Source organism: Peromyscus eremicus, chromosome 4, assembly GCF_949786415.1.
Source record: "Peromyscus eremicus chromosome 4, PerEre_H2_v1, whole genome shotgun sequence".
NCBI lineage: Eukaryota > Metazoa > Chordata > Mammalia > Rodentia > Cricetidae > Peromyscus > Peromyscus eremicus.
The window spans coordinates 125,553,624-125,572,180 of NC_081419.1; the positions used below are offsets into that span (position 1 = coordinate 125,553,624).

At 48.4% G+C, this 18,557-nt stretch overlaps 1 protein-coding gene and 1 pseudogene across 1 annotated transcript; both read right to left on the reverse strand.

The window, feature by feature from the left end:
- Window positions 1–3,998: 3,998 nt before the first annotated feature.
- Window positions 3,999–5,217, reverse strand: LOC131908821 (basic proline-rich protein-like; annotated as a pseudogene).
- A 7,260-nt stretch (window positions 5,218–12,477) lies between these two features.
- Window positions 12,478–15,413, reverse strand: Defb124 (defensin beta 124). The gene is made up of 2 exons (XM_059259677.1): window positions 15,307–15,413; window positions 12,478–12,671 (listed from the first exon to the last, which is right to left on the reverse strand). Exons 1-2 carry the CDS (start codon window positions 15,362–15,364, stop codon window positions 12,514–12,516), a joined length of 216 nt encoding a protein of 71 aa, XP_059115660.1. The 5' UTR covers window positions 15,365–15,413; the 3' UTR covers window positions 12,478–12,513.
- Window positions 15,414–18,557: the final 3,144 nt, after the last annotated feature.

An 18,557-nucleotide genomic window follows, 5' to 3' on the forward strand; every position in this document is an offset into this window, starting at 1 on the left:
ACTGTTGGGCAGCTAACAGAAATGTGCCTACGTACATTTGTGTTTCTAGAATTGCTTAGGTAGAAGGCTTAAGGCATAATCATTTTCAAAGGTTGACTCAATCAGTTCTCAATAATCCCACTGCCCTCATACAAACGATCTTATTTTAATTATCTTGATATTATTAACCTCTGTAACCTCAAAATCATTATTTTTAAATCCTGAGCCCTTCCTTGGATAAGACGGAAGTATACTCTATTGCCTTGATTTGCAGAAGTATATTAATAAGCATATTCAACTGCCTAATAGAAGAAACTATGCCAGTCCCAAAGGGAAGCTATGTCTATACAGTATTTTAAATGCTGTCTTAGCTAGGGTTCCTATTGCTGTGATGAAACACCATGACCAAAGAGCAAGCTGGGAAGGAAAGGGTGTATTCTGTTTATACTTCCACATCACAGTTCCTCATCAAAGGAAGTCAGGACAGGAACTCAAACAGGGAAGAAACCTGGAGGCAGGTAGTGATGCAGAGGCCGTGGAGGGGAGCTGCTTACTGGTTTGCTCAGACTGCTTTCTTATAGAACCCAAGACCACCGGTCCAGGGATGGCACCACCGATGATGGGCTGGGCCCTTCCCTGTTGATCACTAATTGAGAAAGTGCCTTACAGACAGATCTTATGGAGGCATTTTCTCAATTGAGGTTCCCTTCTTCCCGATGACTCTAGCTGTGTCAAGCTGACATAAAACTATCCAGCATAGATGCCATTTATAACACATGCACAACCTAAAAATTATAAGATGTGGGGGTACAGCTCACTGGAAGAGTGCTTGCCTAGCAAGAGGCCCTAGGTTCAATCCCCTGCACCACATAAAAAAAATATGGGTGTGCATACATACATTTATAAGACAGGCACAAAGGAAAAAAACGTGATCCATAATAAATAAATAAACTAAACAGAAGTCGATTCCAGGCACACTTCCTGGAATTAACAGACAACTTGAAAGGAACCACCATAAGTATGTTTAGGAAAGGAGAATAAAAGATTGATAAAATGAGTGAAAGGATGGAGAATCTAAACGAATGCATCAAACCAGGCACAGGGTGCCCATCTGTAATCTTAGCAGCTGGGAAGTGTTAGCAGGAGGGTCAGGAGTTCAAGGTCAGCTTCAGCCATATTGTCAATGTAAGGCCAGCCTAGACCATACAAGAACTTGGGAGGCTGAAGGGGTGGGGGAATCATCAAGAGTTTGAGACCAGTCTGAGACAAGCCTGGGCTACAGAATAAGACAATAATAATCATAATAATTAAAATAATCTAATACATTTTAAAGTGGCCACTCTTCTATTGCTATATTACAAACTTGACCTAAAACATAGTATCATAAAATGGCCACTGTGTGCTATTGCTCATAGCTGAGCAGTTCTTCTGGCGTTCCCATGTGAGTCTCCCATGTGACTGCATCGTCTTCCTCTACTTCTTCCACGTGACTAGGCCCCAATAGACAGCATTTATCAGACTTCTGCTGCATTTGCTAAAGTCCTGTTGAATAGGGGGAGCTATGATTCACTGGGGATTGCCATGTATTGATACATCATCCTCAAATGGAACCCCAAAGATAAATTAGGCATTCTAAACCAGATCACAGTCTAAAGGACTGCAGTAGAGGTACTTAAGAGCACACTGGATATGCAACAGAAGAATTAGTGATAGATCAATAGAAAATACACAAATTAGGCCGGAAAGAAGGGAGTGAAAGTAAGCACAACCAAGCAATTGTATATTTAAGCGCAGCCCAGAAGAAGAGATAATAGGGGAGGGAAAGATGTTCTGAAAAGGTAACTAAGAGAATGACGTCAACCTACTGATTGATCTAGAAGTTCAGTGAACTGCAAAGTAGCAAGACAGTGAAAACCCAACACACGCTTGTCATAGTGAAACACAACAGTGAAAACCCAACACAAGCTTATCATAGTGAAACACAATAGTGAAAACCCAACACAAGCTTATCATAGTGAAACCCAAGCTTCAGTCTGTCTCAAATCACCAGGTGGACAGCTCCTGAGGAATGACACCTGGGGGTTACCTCTGACCTCCACAGGTCTGTACACATTTATGCACCTGCACACACCTCTGCTCACATACACACACACACACACACACACACACACAGAAAATGAAGATCAAAGTAGCATCGATTCTCACATCCCGTGCAGCTGGTCCTGGAACTCTGACTAGGGCTGTGAAGGAAAGGACAGACACACAGACACACATAGAGAAGAGCTGGGTCAAGTGTGCTCTACTGGTGTACGCACAGCGGGAGGGGCCTGCTGGTCTTGGGGAAGGTCTCTGCAGGCCAGCAGCCTCGGGCTGTAAACATCCAGCAGAAGGGAGCAGCGGTTGCTCGTTTTTGCACACACTGACCAGTTGTAAACACTTGTACTCGACCAGAGGCAGAAGGCTTTGCCAATTCTGAGCCTTGCCAATATGGAGAAAGGCCTTGCCAATTTCCCATTGGCCTGAAGACTTGGTCCTTGAGATAGCTGTGTCCATGCCAACAATGCACATTCACTCAGGACTTCGCTCACTCGGGGATTCCCATGATCCCTACAAGAGAAATCCTCCTACACAAGAGAATTGAACAATGCACTCTTCAACGGTCAGTTGGTCATTGAAGAAAGCAAGGAAAAGAAGTTTTAATCCTAGAATCAAATGAAAACATACCTTAGCAGAACCTTTGTAAGACAGCTAGGTGGTTCCAAGAGAGATGGCTATCATTTGGAGAGCCTACATTTACAAACCAGAGTAGCTTCAAATAAATAACCTAACAATGTGCTGCACATTAGAAACACAAGATAAGCCAAACTCAAAACTCACAGATGGAAAAACAATAAAGAAACTAAAAGAACTAGACAAAGAATTATTCAGACACAGAGTTGGTTCTTTGAAAAGATAAACAAGAGGGCTGGGGAGATGGTTCATTTGCTACACAGGTGTGAGAACCTGAGTTCAAATCCCCAGAAGTGGTGTAAATGCTGGATGCAGAGGGATGGAGGAAGACACGCAACCCCCAGCAGCTTGTGGGCCACCTACTCTGGTGTATGCAGTAGAAAAATAACAAAGATCCTGTCTCAAGTGAGGTGAAAGGTGAAAGTCAGGAAGTTACCCTCTGACCTCTATACACACACACCATGGGGTTTACAGACACAATTGTGCACACACATAAAAAAAATGTAAATAAAGTTGACAAATTGCCAAACTAACCAAGAGAGAGAAAGAGAAGGCTCTGATCGGAGGGGCATTGAGATGCCACAGCCGGTGAAGACACTTGTCGTGGAAGCATGGTGACCTGAGTTCAATTCCTGGAACCCATGGAAAGGTTGCAGGAGAGAACCAACGTTGTCCTGTGACCTCCATGCATGGCTCATGTGCCACACACAATAATAATAGGTAAGATTTTTTTATTAAAAATGCAATTGAAGATTAAAATAGAGACATTATAGCAGATACCAATGAAATCTAGAGAGTCATTAGGAAATAGTTTTAGGGGCCAGGAAGATGGCTCAGAAGCTAAGGACACTTGTTGTCAAGTTTGATGATCTGAGTTCGATCCTCAGGCCCTACATGGTGGTGGAAAGAGAACCAACCTCCTAATAGTTGTCCTCTGACTCCACAGGTGCATCATGGCATGCATGCTAAGCATGTGTGCAGGTGCATACACATGCACACACATGCACACACACACACACACACATACACAGGGGTGTGTAAAATGTTTCTAGTAAATAACATTTGAAATTTTATATATCAATAAATTTTAAAGCTGAGACAAAATTAGTAAATTTCTAGACACATTTTCTGTAAAAAATTAAGTCACAATGATATAAACAATTTAAACTGATCTGTAAGAAGCAATGAGGGGCAAGCGGTGGCTCAGTGGTGAGCACCTGCCTAACACGTACCCAGCTCTGGATATTATCTCAGGGGCCACAGGAAAGGAAAGAGGGAAGAGCAGGAGGAAGAGGAGGAAGAGGGAGAGGAGGAGGAGGAAGAGGGGGAGGAGGGAGAGGGGGAGGAGGAAGAGGGGGAGGAGGAAGAGGAGGAGGAGGGAGAGGGGGAGGAGGAAGAGGAGGAGGAGGAAGAGGGGGAGGAGGAAGAGGGAGAGGAGGAAGAGGGGGAGGAGGAAGAGGGGGAGGAGGAAGAGGGGGAGGAGGAAGAGGGGGAGGAGGAAGAGGGGGAGGAGGAAGAGGGGGAGGAGGAAGAGGGGGAGGAGGAAGAGGGGGAGCAAGAGGAGAAGGAGGGAGAAGGGGAGGAAGAGGGGGAGGAGGAAGGGGGAGGAGGGAGAGGGGGAGGAGGAGGAAGAGGGGGAGGAGGAAGAGGAGGAGGAAGAGGGGGAGGAGGAGGAAGAGGGGGAGGAGGAGGAAGAGGGGGAGGAGGAGGAAGAGGGGGAGGAGGAAGAGGGGGAGGAGGGAGAGGGGGAGGAGGAAGAGGGGAAGCAAGAGGAGGAGGAGGGAGAGGGGGAGGGAGAGGGGGAGGAGGAAGAGGAGGAGGAAGAGGGGGAGGAGGAGGAAGAGGGGGAGGAGGAAGAGGGGGAGGAAGAGGGGGAGGAGGAGGAAGAGGGGGAGGAGGAGGAAGAGGGGGAGGAGGAGGAAGAGGGGGAAGAGGAAGAGGAGGAGGAAGAGGGGGAGGAGGAGGAAGAGGGGGAGGAGGAAGAGGGGGAGGAGGGAGAGGGGGAGGAGGAAGAGGGGGAGCAAGAGGAGGAGGAGGGAGAGGGGGAGGAAGAGGGGGAGGAGGAAGAGGAGGAGGAAGAGGGGGAGGAGGAGGAAGAGGGGGAGGAGGAAGAAGAGGGGGAGGAGGGAGAGGGGGAGGAGGGAGAGGGGGAGGAGGAAGAGGGGGAGGAGGGAGAGAGGGAGGAGGAAGAGGGGGGGAGCAAGAGGAGGAGGAGGGAGAGGGGGAGGAGGAGGAAGAGGGGGAGGAGGAGGAAGAGGGGGAGGAGGGAGAGGGGGAGGAGGGAGAGGGGGAGGAGGAAGAGGGGGAGGAGGAAGAGGGGGAGGAGGGAGAGGGGGAGGAGGAAGAGGGGGAGGAGGAAGAGGAGGAGGAGGAAGGGGGGAGGAGGGAGAGGGGGAGGAGGAAGAGGGGGAGGAGGAAGAGGAGGAGGAGGAAGGGGGGAGGAGGAAGAGGGGGAGGAGGAAGAGGGGGAGGAGGCAGATGGGGAGGAGGCAGAGGAGGAGGAGGAGGCAGAGGAAGCAGCAGCAGTAGTAGAGAGAGCTAGAGAGAAGGCTCGGTGGTTAAGGGCACATGCTAGAGGACCTGGGTTTGGTTTCCAGTGCCCACATGGCAGCTCGTATCTGTCTGTAACTCCAGCTCCAGGGTTCTGACACCCTCTCCCCACCTCTGCAGGAACTGGGCACATGTAGGGAAAACACACACACACATCAGATAAAAATAAATAAATCTGGTTTTAAACAGTGAAGAGTAGTAGTAAAGAATCTCCCAGTGCTGAGAGATGGCTCAGTGATCAAGAACACCCACTGCTCTTGCAAAGGGCTTGAGTTGGGTTCCGAGCACCCATATGACAGCCCACAGTGGCCTGCAATTCCAGTTCAGGGAATCCAATGCCATTCTTCTGGCTTCTGTGGGTGCCTACACTCATGCAAGCAAACACTCAAACATATAAATAATTAAAATTAATAAATATTTTAGCTGGGCTGTGGTGGCACACGCCTTTAGTCTCACTCAGCACTTGGGAGGCAGAGGCAGGCGGATCTCTGAGTTTCAGGCCAGCCTGGTCTACAGAGTTCCAGAACAGGCACCAAAACTTCACAGGGAAACCCTGTCTCAAACAAACAAACAAGAGAGAGAGAGAGAGAGAGAGAGAGAGAGAGAGAGAGAGAGAGAGAGAGAGAGAGAGAGAGAGAGAGAGAGAGAGAGAGAGATTTTTAAAAGAATCTCCCAGAACAAAGGATAATGGTCCTATAATTTGCACAGTAGTATCGTCCCAGGAAAATTCAGTTGCCAAGAAATACTTGCATCTGGATTCCACACCTACAAGTCTGGGAAATAACCAATATTTCATTCTCCTGGACAGTCACACACATTGCATGCCACCTAAGGTCCCTAGCCCCAGTCCCTGATTGTCAGTAGGGAACCAAGTATCCATAATGTGCCTAGTAGATTCCCCAAACAGCCATGAGAGGGCAGTATCTGCCTATGAGACTCATTGATCCGGCCATTGAATGAAGTTTAAAAGTAAAACTTTGCAGATGGAGTGTCTGAGAGGGAGCTGCCCTGGCTGGCCTTGAACTCGCGATCCTCCTGTATCAGTCCTCCAGGTACTGGGATCACAGGTGTGTGCTGCAATGCCCTCGAAGTGTTTCCAAAATACTACTTGAGTTATAAAAAACCCAAAATTTTAAAGTAACTTTGGAAGGTATTTTAGTGGTAAACATTATTTTTTGAAAAAATTTTGCTGGGCGTGGTGGTGCACACCTTTAACCCCAGCATTCAGCAGGCAGAGGCAGGTGGATTTCTGTGAGTTCAAGGCCAGCTTCCATCTTCATAGTGAGTTCCAGGACATCCAGGGCAACATAGAGAGACTCTGTCAAAAAAATAAAAAGAGAAAGAATCTGTAAGCACTTCCAGGAATTTTCTGGAGGACAAAAATACAAGGATATAAAGTACCCACAGCTTGACTCCATTGTTGCTTGGATTTTTTTGGTTGGTTGGTTGGTTGGTTGGTTGGTTGATTGGGTTGTGGTGGGGGCTTGTTTTGCATGGTTTGGTTTGGTTTGGCTTTTCAAAACAGGGTTTTTCTAGCCAGGCGGTGGTGGCACACACCTTTAATCCCAGCACTCGGGAGGCAGAGGCAGGCAGATCTCTGTGAGATCGAGGCCGGCCTGGTCTACAAAGTGAGTTCCAGGAATGGCTCAAAGCTACACAGCAAAACCCTGTCTCGAAAAACAAAAAACAACAACAAACAACAAAAAACAAAAACAAACAAACAACAAACAACAACAAGAACAACAACAAAAAAAAACACCAGGGTTTCTCTGTGTAGCTTTGCGCCTTTCCTGGAAACTCACTCTGTAGACCAGGCTGGCCTCAAACTCACTGAGATCCGATCCGATCCGCCTGCCTCTGTGTGTCGTCCTGTCGTCGTCCACCCCCCCCCACTCCCCCCACCCCCCCACCCCCGTCGTCGTTAACGGCATGTGCCACCACTGCCTGGCTCCACATTTTGGGGTTTTTTTTGGGTTTTTTTTGGTTTTGGTTTTGGTTTTTTTCAAGACAGAGTTTCTCTGTGTAGCTTTGCGCCTTTCCTGGATCTCGCTCTGTAGACCAGGCTGGCCTGGAACTCACAAAAATCCGCCTGCCTTTGCCTCCCAAGTGCTGGGATTAAAGGCGTGGGCCACCACTGCCCGGCTCCATTTTGTTTTTAAACCACATTTTACACATTTTTATTTGCTTTTCTGCACAATAAACACAGTGTGGTTTTCGTTCTCCCATTTGCAACTCTCTATTTTGCAACTTTTCTTGGTGAACATGTTCTACTTTTACAATTAGGGAAAAAAAACACATTGTTTTCAAAGCACTACAATAAGCTGGAGAGGTAGGGCAGTGGTTAGGAGCATGCGTTGCTCCTACAGAGGACCAGGGTTCAGTTCCCAGCACCCTCATTAGGCAGCTCACAGTTGCCTATAACTCTTACTCCAGGAAATCCAATGCCTCTGACTTCCAAGGGCACTCACACACTCATGTGCACATAACCACATACACACACTCATGCACCACACACACACACACACACACACACACACACACACACACATTTTGAAATAATTTTAAAATTAAAAAATAAATACTAAAGAAAGTTTAGAAAACCGCATAATCTGCCATGGCTTCAGCCATTGGAAGGCCGATGGCTTTCTCTGATATGACCCATTGAGAGACAGCATCACTTCTGGAACATTCTGGCTAAAAATATGTGTGGTACCCAATCCAGTCATAAGCAAACACCAGTCACTCAAAAAAACGAGGGACACTCCATGACACAACCTGCTGGACGAGAGACAAATGTCGGTGAGGCGAAAGCCTCATGAACTCACTTCTCATCTACCCCAGGCTGGCTTTGAACTTGCTGTGGAGCTGATCTCCTCCTCCTGCCTCCACCTTGCACATGCCATGTTCACTGATGTGGTGCTGGGGACTGAATCCAGGGCTTCCTGCATGATGGGCAAGCACTCCCTCCACTGACTTACATCACTAGCCCTGACATTGCTAGTCTCAGGTCAAGGAGACCGAGGAAATGTAACCACTGAGAGCTGGTATTCTCTTTTCCTAGATAGTGAAATCTAGGTAGAGCTCTGAAGATTAAACAATGGGGTTTTCCCCCATTGTTCACAGCTGGTTTTAACCACATTCTGTGTGGTTACGTAAGAAAGTACCTTTGTTTGAGTAAAGCAAAGGGGTGAAATAAAAGACCACCACACCTGAAATTTACTGGAAACAGCTCACAAAAGGTAAAGGTGGAAAACGGGAGCATTGTCTTAATTAAGGTTCCCTCCTCTCAGATGACTTTAACTTGTTTCAAGTGGATATAAAACTATCCAACTGACCCCTTGTCAACTTGACACACAAATCACTGCAGCACACACAGCTTGTCTTCTAGACTCCCAGCTGGCCCCACTCCCCACTGCTGATGTACTTAGTGGTTATCCTATGGCACTGGCATCTCCAAAATGCTGGAGTCTCTGGCTGCAGTGGGGCTGCCCTTCACCAGTAGCTTCTCCTGGGCTCTCTTCGGGGACTCCAGCCCTACCACACAGTGCCAAGCCTCTGCTGCTTTCCGTGACCCCTTCACACCTTCAAAACTGGTACCACCTGGGTGACTCTTACACTCGTTCAGGTGCCAGCCAGCACGAGGCACAACTTTGGCAACCTCTGGACCACAGCTTCTGTGTGCTGACTCTCAGGAAACACTTCCCAGATCCCAGCTGATTCCTCAGCCCCAGCTAATCAGCATCCAGTGTCCCAGCAAAGTAAAGGTTTCACTTTAGTGGTTCTGGTCTCTCGTTAATCACAGCCGATTCTTCAACTCCAGCTGACTGGAGCCACAGAGTCCTCACACGAAAGGCCTGGTAGAGCATTTGCTCCCTCTGAAACTTCACAAGCTCGGCCCCCACCATCTGCACTGCTCTCAACATTCTTTTTTTTTTTTTTCACTTAGCACAGCTGTGTTTAGTAGTCATAATCACTCAAACACTGTTCTCGCCATTATCATCCACATTGCTTTGTTATTAATCCCTGGGCTTTCCCCCCCTGCTTTTAATTTAGCTAAAAAAATCTATCTCCCCACAAGTAATTTTTTATAGCAGTCCCAGAAGGAACTAACAGACACTAGTACATACAAAAAAATTGTCCATACACTTTTGTTTTATGCTATGTTTTGTTGATACTCATGGAGACCTGCCCTTTCTTAGGCAGAAAGGAAGAGTGGATTGGGGGTGGAAACAGAGGGGGCTAACGGGAGGACTGGGAGGGGGGGAGGGAGGGAAAGCTTCGGCCAGGATGTAAAATAAATAAATAAGTTTATTTTAAATGAATAAATAAGTAATAAACGAAGACCACCTGAAAGGTCATAATTTTTTTTTTTTTTTTTTTTTTTTTTGGTTTTTCGAGACAGGGTTTCTCTGTGTAGCTTTGCGCCTTTCCTGGGACTCACTTGGTAGCCCAGGCTGGCCTCGAACTCACAGAGATCCGCCTGGCTCTGCCTCCCGAGTGCTGGGATTAAAGGCGTGCGCCACCACCGCCCGGCTGAAAGGTCATAATTTTAAAATATGAATACACCTTTGTCATCTGAGGTCTTGAGTAGCTTCTCTTTTCTTTCTTTCTTTTTTTCTTTCTTTTTTTTTTTTTTTTTTTTTTTGTTTGTTTTTCGAGACAGGGTTTCTCTGTGTAGCTTTGGAGCCTTTCCTGGAACTCACTCTGTAGCCCAGGCTGGCCTCAAACTCACAGAGATCCGCCTGCCTCTGCCTCCCAAGTGCTGGGATTAAAGTTGCTCTGCTCTTTCTGAAACACTGAGGGAGTGGGGTCGGGGCACAGGACTAAATTTATTTAGGTCCAGCCTAGCCTAAAGCCATTGGTTTAAACCCATAATTCAGCATCTGTTCTAGTATCATTTCTGTTGCTGTGACAAATATTCCACCTAGGGAAGCAGTTTGGAGAAGGAAGAGTTTATTGGGCTTACAGTGCCAGGCTACAGCCCATCATTAAGAGGTTGAGGCAGCAGCTGGTCACATCATCTCCACAGTCAAGGGCAGAGACGAATTCGCTCATGCTGCCTGCTTGCCTGTCTGGTCTTAGCTAGCTTTCTTCACTCTTCTATAGTGCAGGGTCCAGGCCATAAATGATGCCACCCACATTCGGGGTAGGCCTCCTACCTCAGTTACTAGTCAGGACAGCCCTCCACAGACACACCTACAGGCCAGCCTGATCTGGAGAGCGTCGTTGAGAATTCCTTCCCAGCTGATTCTGTGTTGTGGCAAGCTGACATTTCAAACTGTCAATGTCCCTTTGGGGTTTCCTAAATCCAGAAGTTTAATCCGGATGGCAATTCAGTCTTCCAAGGCCCTTCTCTCCCCCCAGCTGCTTCACCCATGTATGACAGAAGATGGGAAAGACTGGTGTTAGCTGGAGTTTGCCAAGGTGTGGGTGGCTTGTGCTCGCCACTAAGGACAGTCTGGTGTGGTCTCCCTCTGACTCCTCATGGCTGTCCCAAGCTAAGTCACCTCTTGGCCACCCCTGTGGCTCAGCTGGCCTCCTGGAGTTCTTATTACTCCTGCTTCTGGGCTTTACCACCTTGACTCTACCACGGTGTGCCCTTAAACAGCCTGCTGCTCAGTTCCTCGTGTGGGCCGCACAGGAACAGAGAGGAAGCCAGGGCTCCGACCCCCACACAGTTCACTTTGTGACAGAAATGATTGAGCATTGGAATGTTGTTGTTCCTGGGCTCCAAGGGCATGTCTGTCCTCCTCTCCATCTGCCTTGGCACATCTGCAATACTGCAAGGACCAGGAACTAAAGGGTTAACACCCAGCCAGACAGGTGTCCCCCAGGGCTGCCCCTCTGTCACATCAGCACCCTTCACTCCCACAAACCTCTCATTCTGACCGCTATGATCCATTCACGGATTCACCCCCTCCACCCCTCAGACCAGCTCCCTTCTCTGAAATCTCAAGGACCTCTGCCCTTGACATTCCTTTAAGTCACCATAGACCCTGCCCCTCTGTGGGCTCAATCCCAGAGAGAAGATGGCAGACAGAGGAGCTTCGTAACCCCCTTTCTACCGAGCTCATGTCTCCTCAGGAGCTAAAAAGCGGAGTTCTTCTTTTCCAGGCTTGCTTAATCCAGAAGTGGCTGTGAGTCCGCACGGTGACCCAGCAGATGCAAGCAGAAGTCAGCCAAGAAGGTTCTGGAAAAAGTGTTTGCTTTCTGGGTCTTAGCTTTTACATTGCCAATGTTATTGTTACTGATAGATCCTGGCGTTATGTTATTGTTAAGAGCTGTGACTCTTATTAGTTCTTATTACCAACTCACTCTCCGAAAACCAGTCCCCTATGCCTGCTCTAAACAGGACGTGGGGCCTGAAGTCTTGGTGATTATGTAGTTAGTGGCCCAAGAAAAGGGTATCATAGAAACGGTGGTGGTGGTGGTGGTGGTGGTGGTGGTGGTGGTGGTGGTGGTGGTGGTGTATGTGTGTTACTGGGGATTGCACATATATCTGCACATACACTAGACAAGCACTACACCACAAAACCACATCCCCATGCCTCCAGATTTCCTTCACAGTGAGGAGGGATCCCTGCAAGGTGAACTTCCTGTTTTTCCATCCTGACACAACCATGACAGGTAGAGGGGAAATGAACCCCGTGCCTCTCTACGCACCTGTCTGATTCAGCAGGGGTGGTTTCCCCCACCCTCCTGCATCATTGGTCATCATCCTGAAGGGATGGGCCTTCCTCTGTGGTCTCTTTCTATTCATATGAAAACTGCTTAATCTAGTTCTTAGGGCCCTGCCTACCTGGGCGGACTCACGAAGTCTGAGTAATGAACAGATGACAAAGAGGAAGACATTTCCCCTCCTAGCCAGGCTGCCTGCCTTTCAAACCACACTCACCAGCTTGTTGACACGCTATCACTAATCCTCATTCATTGCTCATGAGCTCTACCTTGCTTTTGGCATTCCCTCTGCCAAGTCCTAAGTACCCAGCATCCTTCTCCCCGCTGTGTGGATGACGAGCCCAAGGAGGCCAAGAGTATGAATCATTTTTCCGGAGTTAGTCCAAAACCAGAACATTTAGATTGATCATTAATGCCCACTCTCCCCAGCACCTCCTCTTCCTGCAACCACCCCTTCCACATCTTTGACTTCATCCCCTTCCCTGTGGGGAAAGGAACACAGTCATGCGAGCAGAACTCAGAGAGAGCCTGTGGCACGAATTTTATTGGGAGTAAGGGTCCCGGCACCAGAGCAAGCTACTCCTGGCTGATCTTGGAGGCAGGTGGTGGCTTCTGTGAGTAGGTGAGGCAGCACAGGGAAGCATCTGGACACAGGTGCATGAAGGTTTCTTGCCTCATGCAGTAATTTCGGCAAGCCCCTTGGCCATTCCAGCACTTTTTGAATTCACTGCTTCCTGTGTGGAGGAAGACCACAGATCAGAGAGCAGTCTGTGGGTCACAGGTTAGACCACTGGTCACAAGCTGAACTACAGATTAGGCCACGCTGGTGACAGGTTAGCCCTCTGGTCATTTGTTAGACCACAAGTCATAAATGAGAGCACTGGGCTATCGTGGAGCTTACAGATCTCATTCTATATAAGCCAGTAAGTCACAGGTTAGACCACTGGTTAAAAGAATAATTTCTTGTCCAGGTAAAAACACTCACTGGGTACACTTCTCTTAGTAGCACTATACAATTACTTTGGTCTCATTCCAATCCCTGTTAAAATGGTAGAGAAATTCAGGCTCACGGAGGTCAATAACCTTAATGAAATCATCATAGTCACATGGCAAAATCAGAGTGAAAGCCAAAAAAGCCTCTATTGTACAGACTGCCCCTGGCACAAAGGGACCTCTTTAATGTCAGGTTTTAGTGTGAGAATTTCCACCCACACAAAGGGCAAGGCTTTGGGGAACTTGGTCTTCTTTTTGGGGGTCATGGCATGGATAGAGCCTCTCATTTATTCATTCAACAAATGTGGAGCAGCGGGGATACCACGATTTGAAGTGAAAGAAAGTGCAGAGAAGGCAGTTAAAGATGAAGCAAATGCTTAGAGCTTGTGCTAAGTGCCCCATGGAGCCAGGATCCTGTGGTGGCCAGTTGGAGCAAAAGCAGGTAAGAGGGGGAACCAGGAGCACTCAGGTTTGTCTGGGACAGCGCATTACAGACATGTGACATCAGGCAAGAAGAGAGCCTGCAGAAGTAGGATGTGGGAGTGGAAGGCTTGCCTCCATCTTCCTGGACTGAGAGACCCCACTGAGTCCTCAGTGGATGCTGCTGGCCCCATGTGTATGTTTACTAGCCCTTCTAACCCTGCCTTGCAGCCCAGCAGAGACTCTTAGAATCGCCCAGAAATGGCCCCACAATCTCTAAGAGTCACTGTCTGAAGATAGTGCGTGACTAATAGTGAACAATGCCGTGTGAAGCTGGCGCTGTTATTTCCCAGGTAATGTAACCTCGGCCCTGGATGCTTGTCTATACCACTCTCTTTCAGAGGGTAGTCATAGGAACATTGTAAATGGTCGGTAAGCAGGAACTGAGGTTATCAGGGTGAAACTCAGGTGACCAAGGCTACCAGCATCCATTCTAGGGCATTTCCCTCACTTTCCAGGTAGAGAAAGGGGCTTGCCCCAGAGCACTGAGCTATGATAGGTTTAGAAACAGAACTCTCACCTACAGTCAACACCCTTAGCACAGCATCGCCTTTGACCTTCCAGCTCAGAGCTGGGGTTTCCACCACACAGTATGCCCATTCATCTGCTCTCAATTCCTTGTTTCTGTAGCTCAGGGCTTAGCCTCCCACGCCTGTGCGTGCCCCACTCCGGCATCACCGGCCCCCTCTGCTGTTTACCGCTTGCCATTCCCACGGCCCGAGACAGCCTTCCTGGTATCCTCTGTTCACTCAGAGCTCTGCTCAAACCCGCCTTCTACAAAATGGTATAGTGTGAGGTAGGGCAAGGTGTAATGAAACAGAGCTGATTCACACTCCTAAGTGCGGTGGCAGTATCCTGGCGCATCTGGGCTCTTCAAACCATTTTCTACCTCTGCTTAAAACGTCTTACAATAAATGTTTTCAAAACTCATCTCACTATATTACTCTTTTTTTTTTTCAGGTGTTAAATGTGTCTATAATGAACTCACCTTGGGGGAGAGGGGCACAGGTCAGTGCTTGAACATGTATTTAACAGATATGAAGTCCTGGGTCCCATCTCCAGGGGAAGGGAGGAAAGAAATACAACCTTACCTGTTCACTACATCATTCTCTGTTTATGCATATTTTATGTCTTTCCAAAACAGAAGTTTTCTGAATTTTTCTCTCATCCTTTGTTTACATTTTGGCATTTTTCAAGCCAGGAGGTCCAAGCTGGCCTTGAACCCTCAATCCTCCTGCTTCAGCCTCCCAAGTACTGGGATTACAGGTGTATACCATCACACTCAGATAAAAATAAAAGGGGTTTTAAACGCTGGGAGGGTTGCTCAGTGGTTAAGCACACTTACTGCTCTATCAGAGGACCAGGGTTCGGATCCCAGCACCCATATCGGACCGCTCACACAAGTGCAAATAACTCCAGCCCCACAGAGTGTGATGCTCACTCCTGGCCTCTGTGGGCCTGAAAACACACTTGCACAAACACACATACACCAACATGCACAGAGAAAGAACATAAGTTTTTAAAAGTTTAAGGAGCTGATCAGAGGCCTTCTGGCACCATCCATCCCCACACCACCCCACATGCCACTCTAACAGTCAGCTTGCCTCTATTGTTCTTACATCTGTCACCTCACAGGATACCTGTCTGCCTGTTGTCTGTTCCCACCAGCCTCCAGCAATCGTAATAGTGCACGGTTTTCAAATGAGTTCCTGTTGAGTGACTCCCATTTTACAGACTAGAAAACTGAGGTGCAGGTTATACGTTGCCCCACAAATTAGTGGTGGGATCAGAACTTAAATACTAAGTTGGCCTCCTGGACCTGGGAGCCTAGTATTCATACACACACACACACACACACACACACACACACACACACACACACACACACGTGATTACCTGGTGGCACATGACCCAGGACCAGGAGAGCTACAAGGAGCAGAATCCATTGTGCCATGGCCACCAAGCTCCTAGGAGGCCGCCGGGATCAAGCAAGTCAGGAGAAGAATCCAGCATGCAGCTTTGCTGCATACCCAGCTTTTATGGGCTGCAGTCATGGGCAACAAGCCCAAGTGGGAGGACGCAGTGACGTGGTTCCAAGGCTGTTTAGCTCTCTCACGGCTAGCTCTGAGTGGACTAGTCAGCCACATCCTCCAGAGGCTGCACGGCCCTAGGGTCCATCTGAGACAAGTGGGGAGGGAAAAGAAATGAATCTTCACAGCCGAGAGAGTAAGGAAATAGTTGAGAAAGGCCAGCATCTTCCCATGTGATGGAATACTGACTGTCAACTTGACAGCATCTAGACGCACTAAGGAGACCAACATTTAGGTATGCCTGTAAGCAAGGTTCTAGTCGGGTTAATGAAGGTGGGAAGACTCACTCTACTGTCGATGGACCAGGATCGTCCTGGACTGGATGAAAAAGAGAAAGTGAGCTGAGAACCAGTATCCCTCCCCCTCCCTCCCTCTCCCTCCCCCTCCCTTCCTCCCCACTGCCTCACACTCCCGCTGCCTACCTTAACCAAGCTGTACCCTCAAACTGTGAGACAAACAAACCCTTCCTCCCTTGGCATGTTGTCAGAACAGCGACAAAGGTAACCAATCCACTCCCTAACCACTGCCAGACCTCAAACCACTTAACCTAGAAGAGACCCGGGCTGACAAGCGTCCTTTTCTCTCTTCTTTAAATTAATTACCGCCGGGCGGTGGTGGTGCACACCTTTAATCCCATCACTTGGGAGGCAGAGCTAGGTGGATCTCTGTGAGTTCGAGGCCAGCCTGGTCTACAGAGTGAGTTCCAGGACAGGCACCAAAACTACACAGAGAAACCCTATTTCGAAAAACAAAACAAAACAAAAAATTAATTACTTTATATGTTTTGTCTGCATGTATGTATGTGCACCCTGTGTATACATGGTGCCTGCATAGGTCAGAACTGGGAACAGATCCCCTGGAACTGGAGTTAGGGATGGTTGTGAACCACCATGTGGGTGCTTAGAACCTAACCTGGGTCTTCTGCAAGAGCAGCAAGTGTTCTTAACCACTGAGCCATCTTTCCAGCCTCTAATCCTATGAAAACGGAAGAACACTTACCTCATAGAGAGCTATAACTACCTTTGGAGCAATGAAGGAAACAAGGTTCTCCAAGCGTAGCCCCTGGAGCAGCAAACCCTGGAGCAGCAAACCCTGCCTGAGAGAAATGAGAACTCCCTAGCTACCCCATGTTTCTGAGTCACAGAGCCACGGAAGTCTTCCAGGGTTTTCTAAGACACCACTGCAGACCGAGCCACCAGGATAACACAGGCACAGTGCTTAGCCTGGCATCTGGCACATGATCGTCCAGGTCACATCATGAAAGATGAGAAGGGAAAGGGTATCCCGGCAGAGGGAGCAGAACAGGCCCGGAAGGGCAGGTCACAGCAGCGAGACCCACTTAAAAGAGGCTGGGACGGCGCGGACCGCGATGTCTTAAATGTCAAGTTCAGACTTCTATGTCATAGACAAAAACATGTTCATTTGTCTGTATGTTTTCACAAGTTTACCTCCGGTTACTTTTTCCCTGGGAGTTATAACTGGGCCCCACCCTATGAGTTTTGTCTTTATAAGCCCTGACAACAGGTGCCTGGAGGCCACACAGCTGCAAAGTTTCCAGGTGGTGGTCCTGACCAAATTCCATCTTGGTCAGTATTTAAATTTTTAATAAAAGCTTGACTAAATTGGGGAAGTAAAAAAAAAGCAGAAAAAGCAGGCTGGCCTAGAACTTACTATATAGCCCAGGCTGACCTGGAACTCTCAATCCTCCTGCCTCAACTCTCAAGTGCTGGAATTCAGATGTGCACCGCCACATCCAGCAGATTACAATTTTAAATCAAGAGACTGAAACCCAAAGAGGGGAGTAGACTTGTGGAAGGTCCCACAGTGACACAGTGACAGAGCCAGGACTGGAAGCAGGTCACTGTCCTCTCAGACTGTGGAGGGTACTTGTCCAGCACAGCCCATCCTGCAGGTAGACCAGGGAGGCTGAGGCAGCCAAGCCACATGTTAGAAGCACGGTCACATTTGTGTCTTTCCCCAGTGCCAGAATGTATTGAATAATGATAAATCCACCAGCTATGTCCATTTCATTGGATGCAATTTACCAGGCAGCTCTGATTTGATAATTAATATTACACTTCACATAGTTTTATGCATGGACCTGTCTATACAGCTCTATATCTGTGTGTGTGTGTGTGCATGTGTGTGTGCGTGTGTACATGTGTGCATGTGTGTTATAGAATAGCTCCGAGGAGTTAAAGCAGCCGCAGAGTTCCAGGGGTATTAGGGGAGGGAGCCGGAGGGCAGATAGGACCAGAGAAGTCACTGCCAGTGGTTAGACAACATACTAACAACACAAGTGGAGAGCCGCTGGGAGTTCACAGAGCCCAGACACAGGCTTGAGCTGTGAGCCAGACAGGCAGGCAGGACCAGTCTGGCCAGATGAGTAGATGGACAGTGGATGGATGAATGGTAATTCAATAAGGTCACGTCAAATGGTGGAGACTCTGCTGAGCTGAAACCCTGGATAACTGGGAGATCTGTTGGTCCGTACACACACACACACACACACACACACACACACACACACACACACACACAGAGCAGGTGGTCACATGACAGGTCTGTGGGGATGTTGCCGTGGCTGCATCACTTGTCCTTTTTATGGGGTCCAGGTGAGGGTGCTGTGCCCTTTGCTAATCTGGTGTTCTGTGTGTTTTTATGCTGCAGTCTTCATACACCAGTGAGCCTGGATGGTCCCAGTCCGATTTGATAAGCTAATAGAGGGTGCTTTTTCCCTTATAAGACCGAATCGTCTATTGGTCTCCGCCTCGTGGGCGGTGCTGGGCCGGTGGTAGTATCTATATGCCACTCTGCAGGTGCAGTCCAAATGAAGCCAACTGCCACTTGGGAAAATGGGATCACCCAAGGCGAGGCACAGCCTGAAAGCCACTGTCCCTACTGAAACTTGGAGCCCGGCAGAGCCTGGTCTCCAGACTGCGGAAGAGAGTCAGACCAAAGGGGGTTTGTCACTGTGGGGGCTGAGCCAGCCTACCCTGCTGTGTGGATCGGTTCCAAGCCAGGCACCTGGAGCCCCTCAGCCATGACCAGGAGCCC

Excerpts from the sequence above, each read along its gene's own strand:
- Defb124 (XM_059259677.1), bottom strand. The coding sequence starts at position 15,364 with ATGGCACAATGGATTCTGCTCCTTGTAGCTCTCCTGGTCCTGGGTCAT. Across the intron at positions 12,672-15,306 it reads CCTGGGTCATGTGCCACCAG|GAAGCAGTGAATTCAAAAAG; the intron begins GTAATCACGTGT and ends TCCTCCACACAG.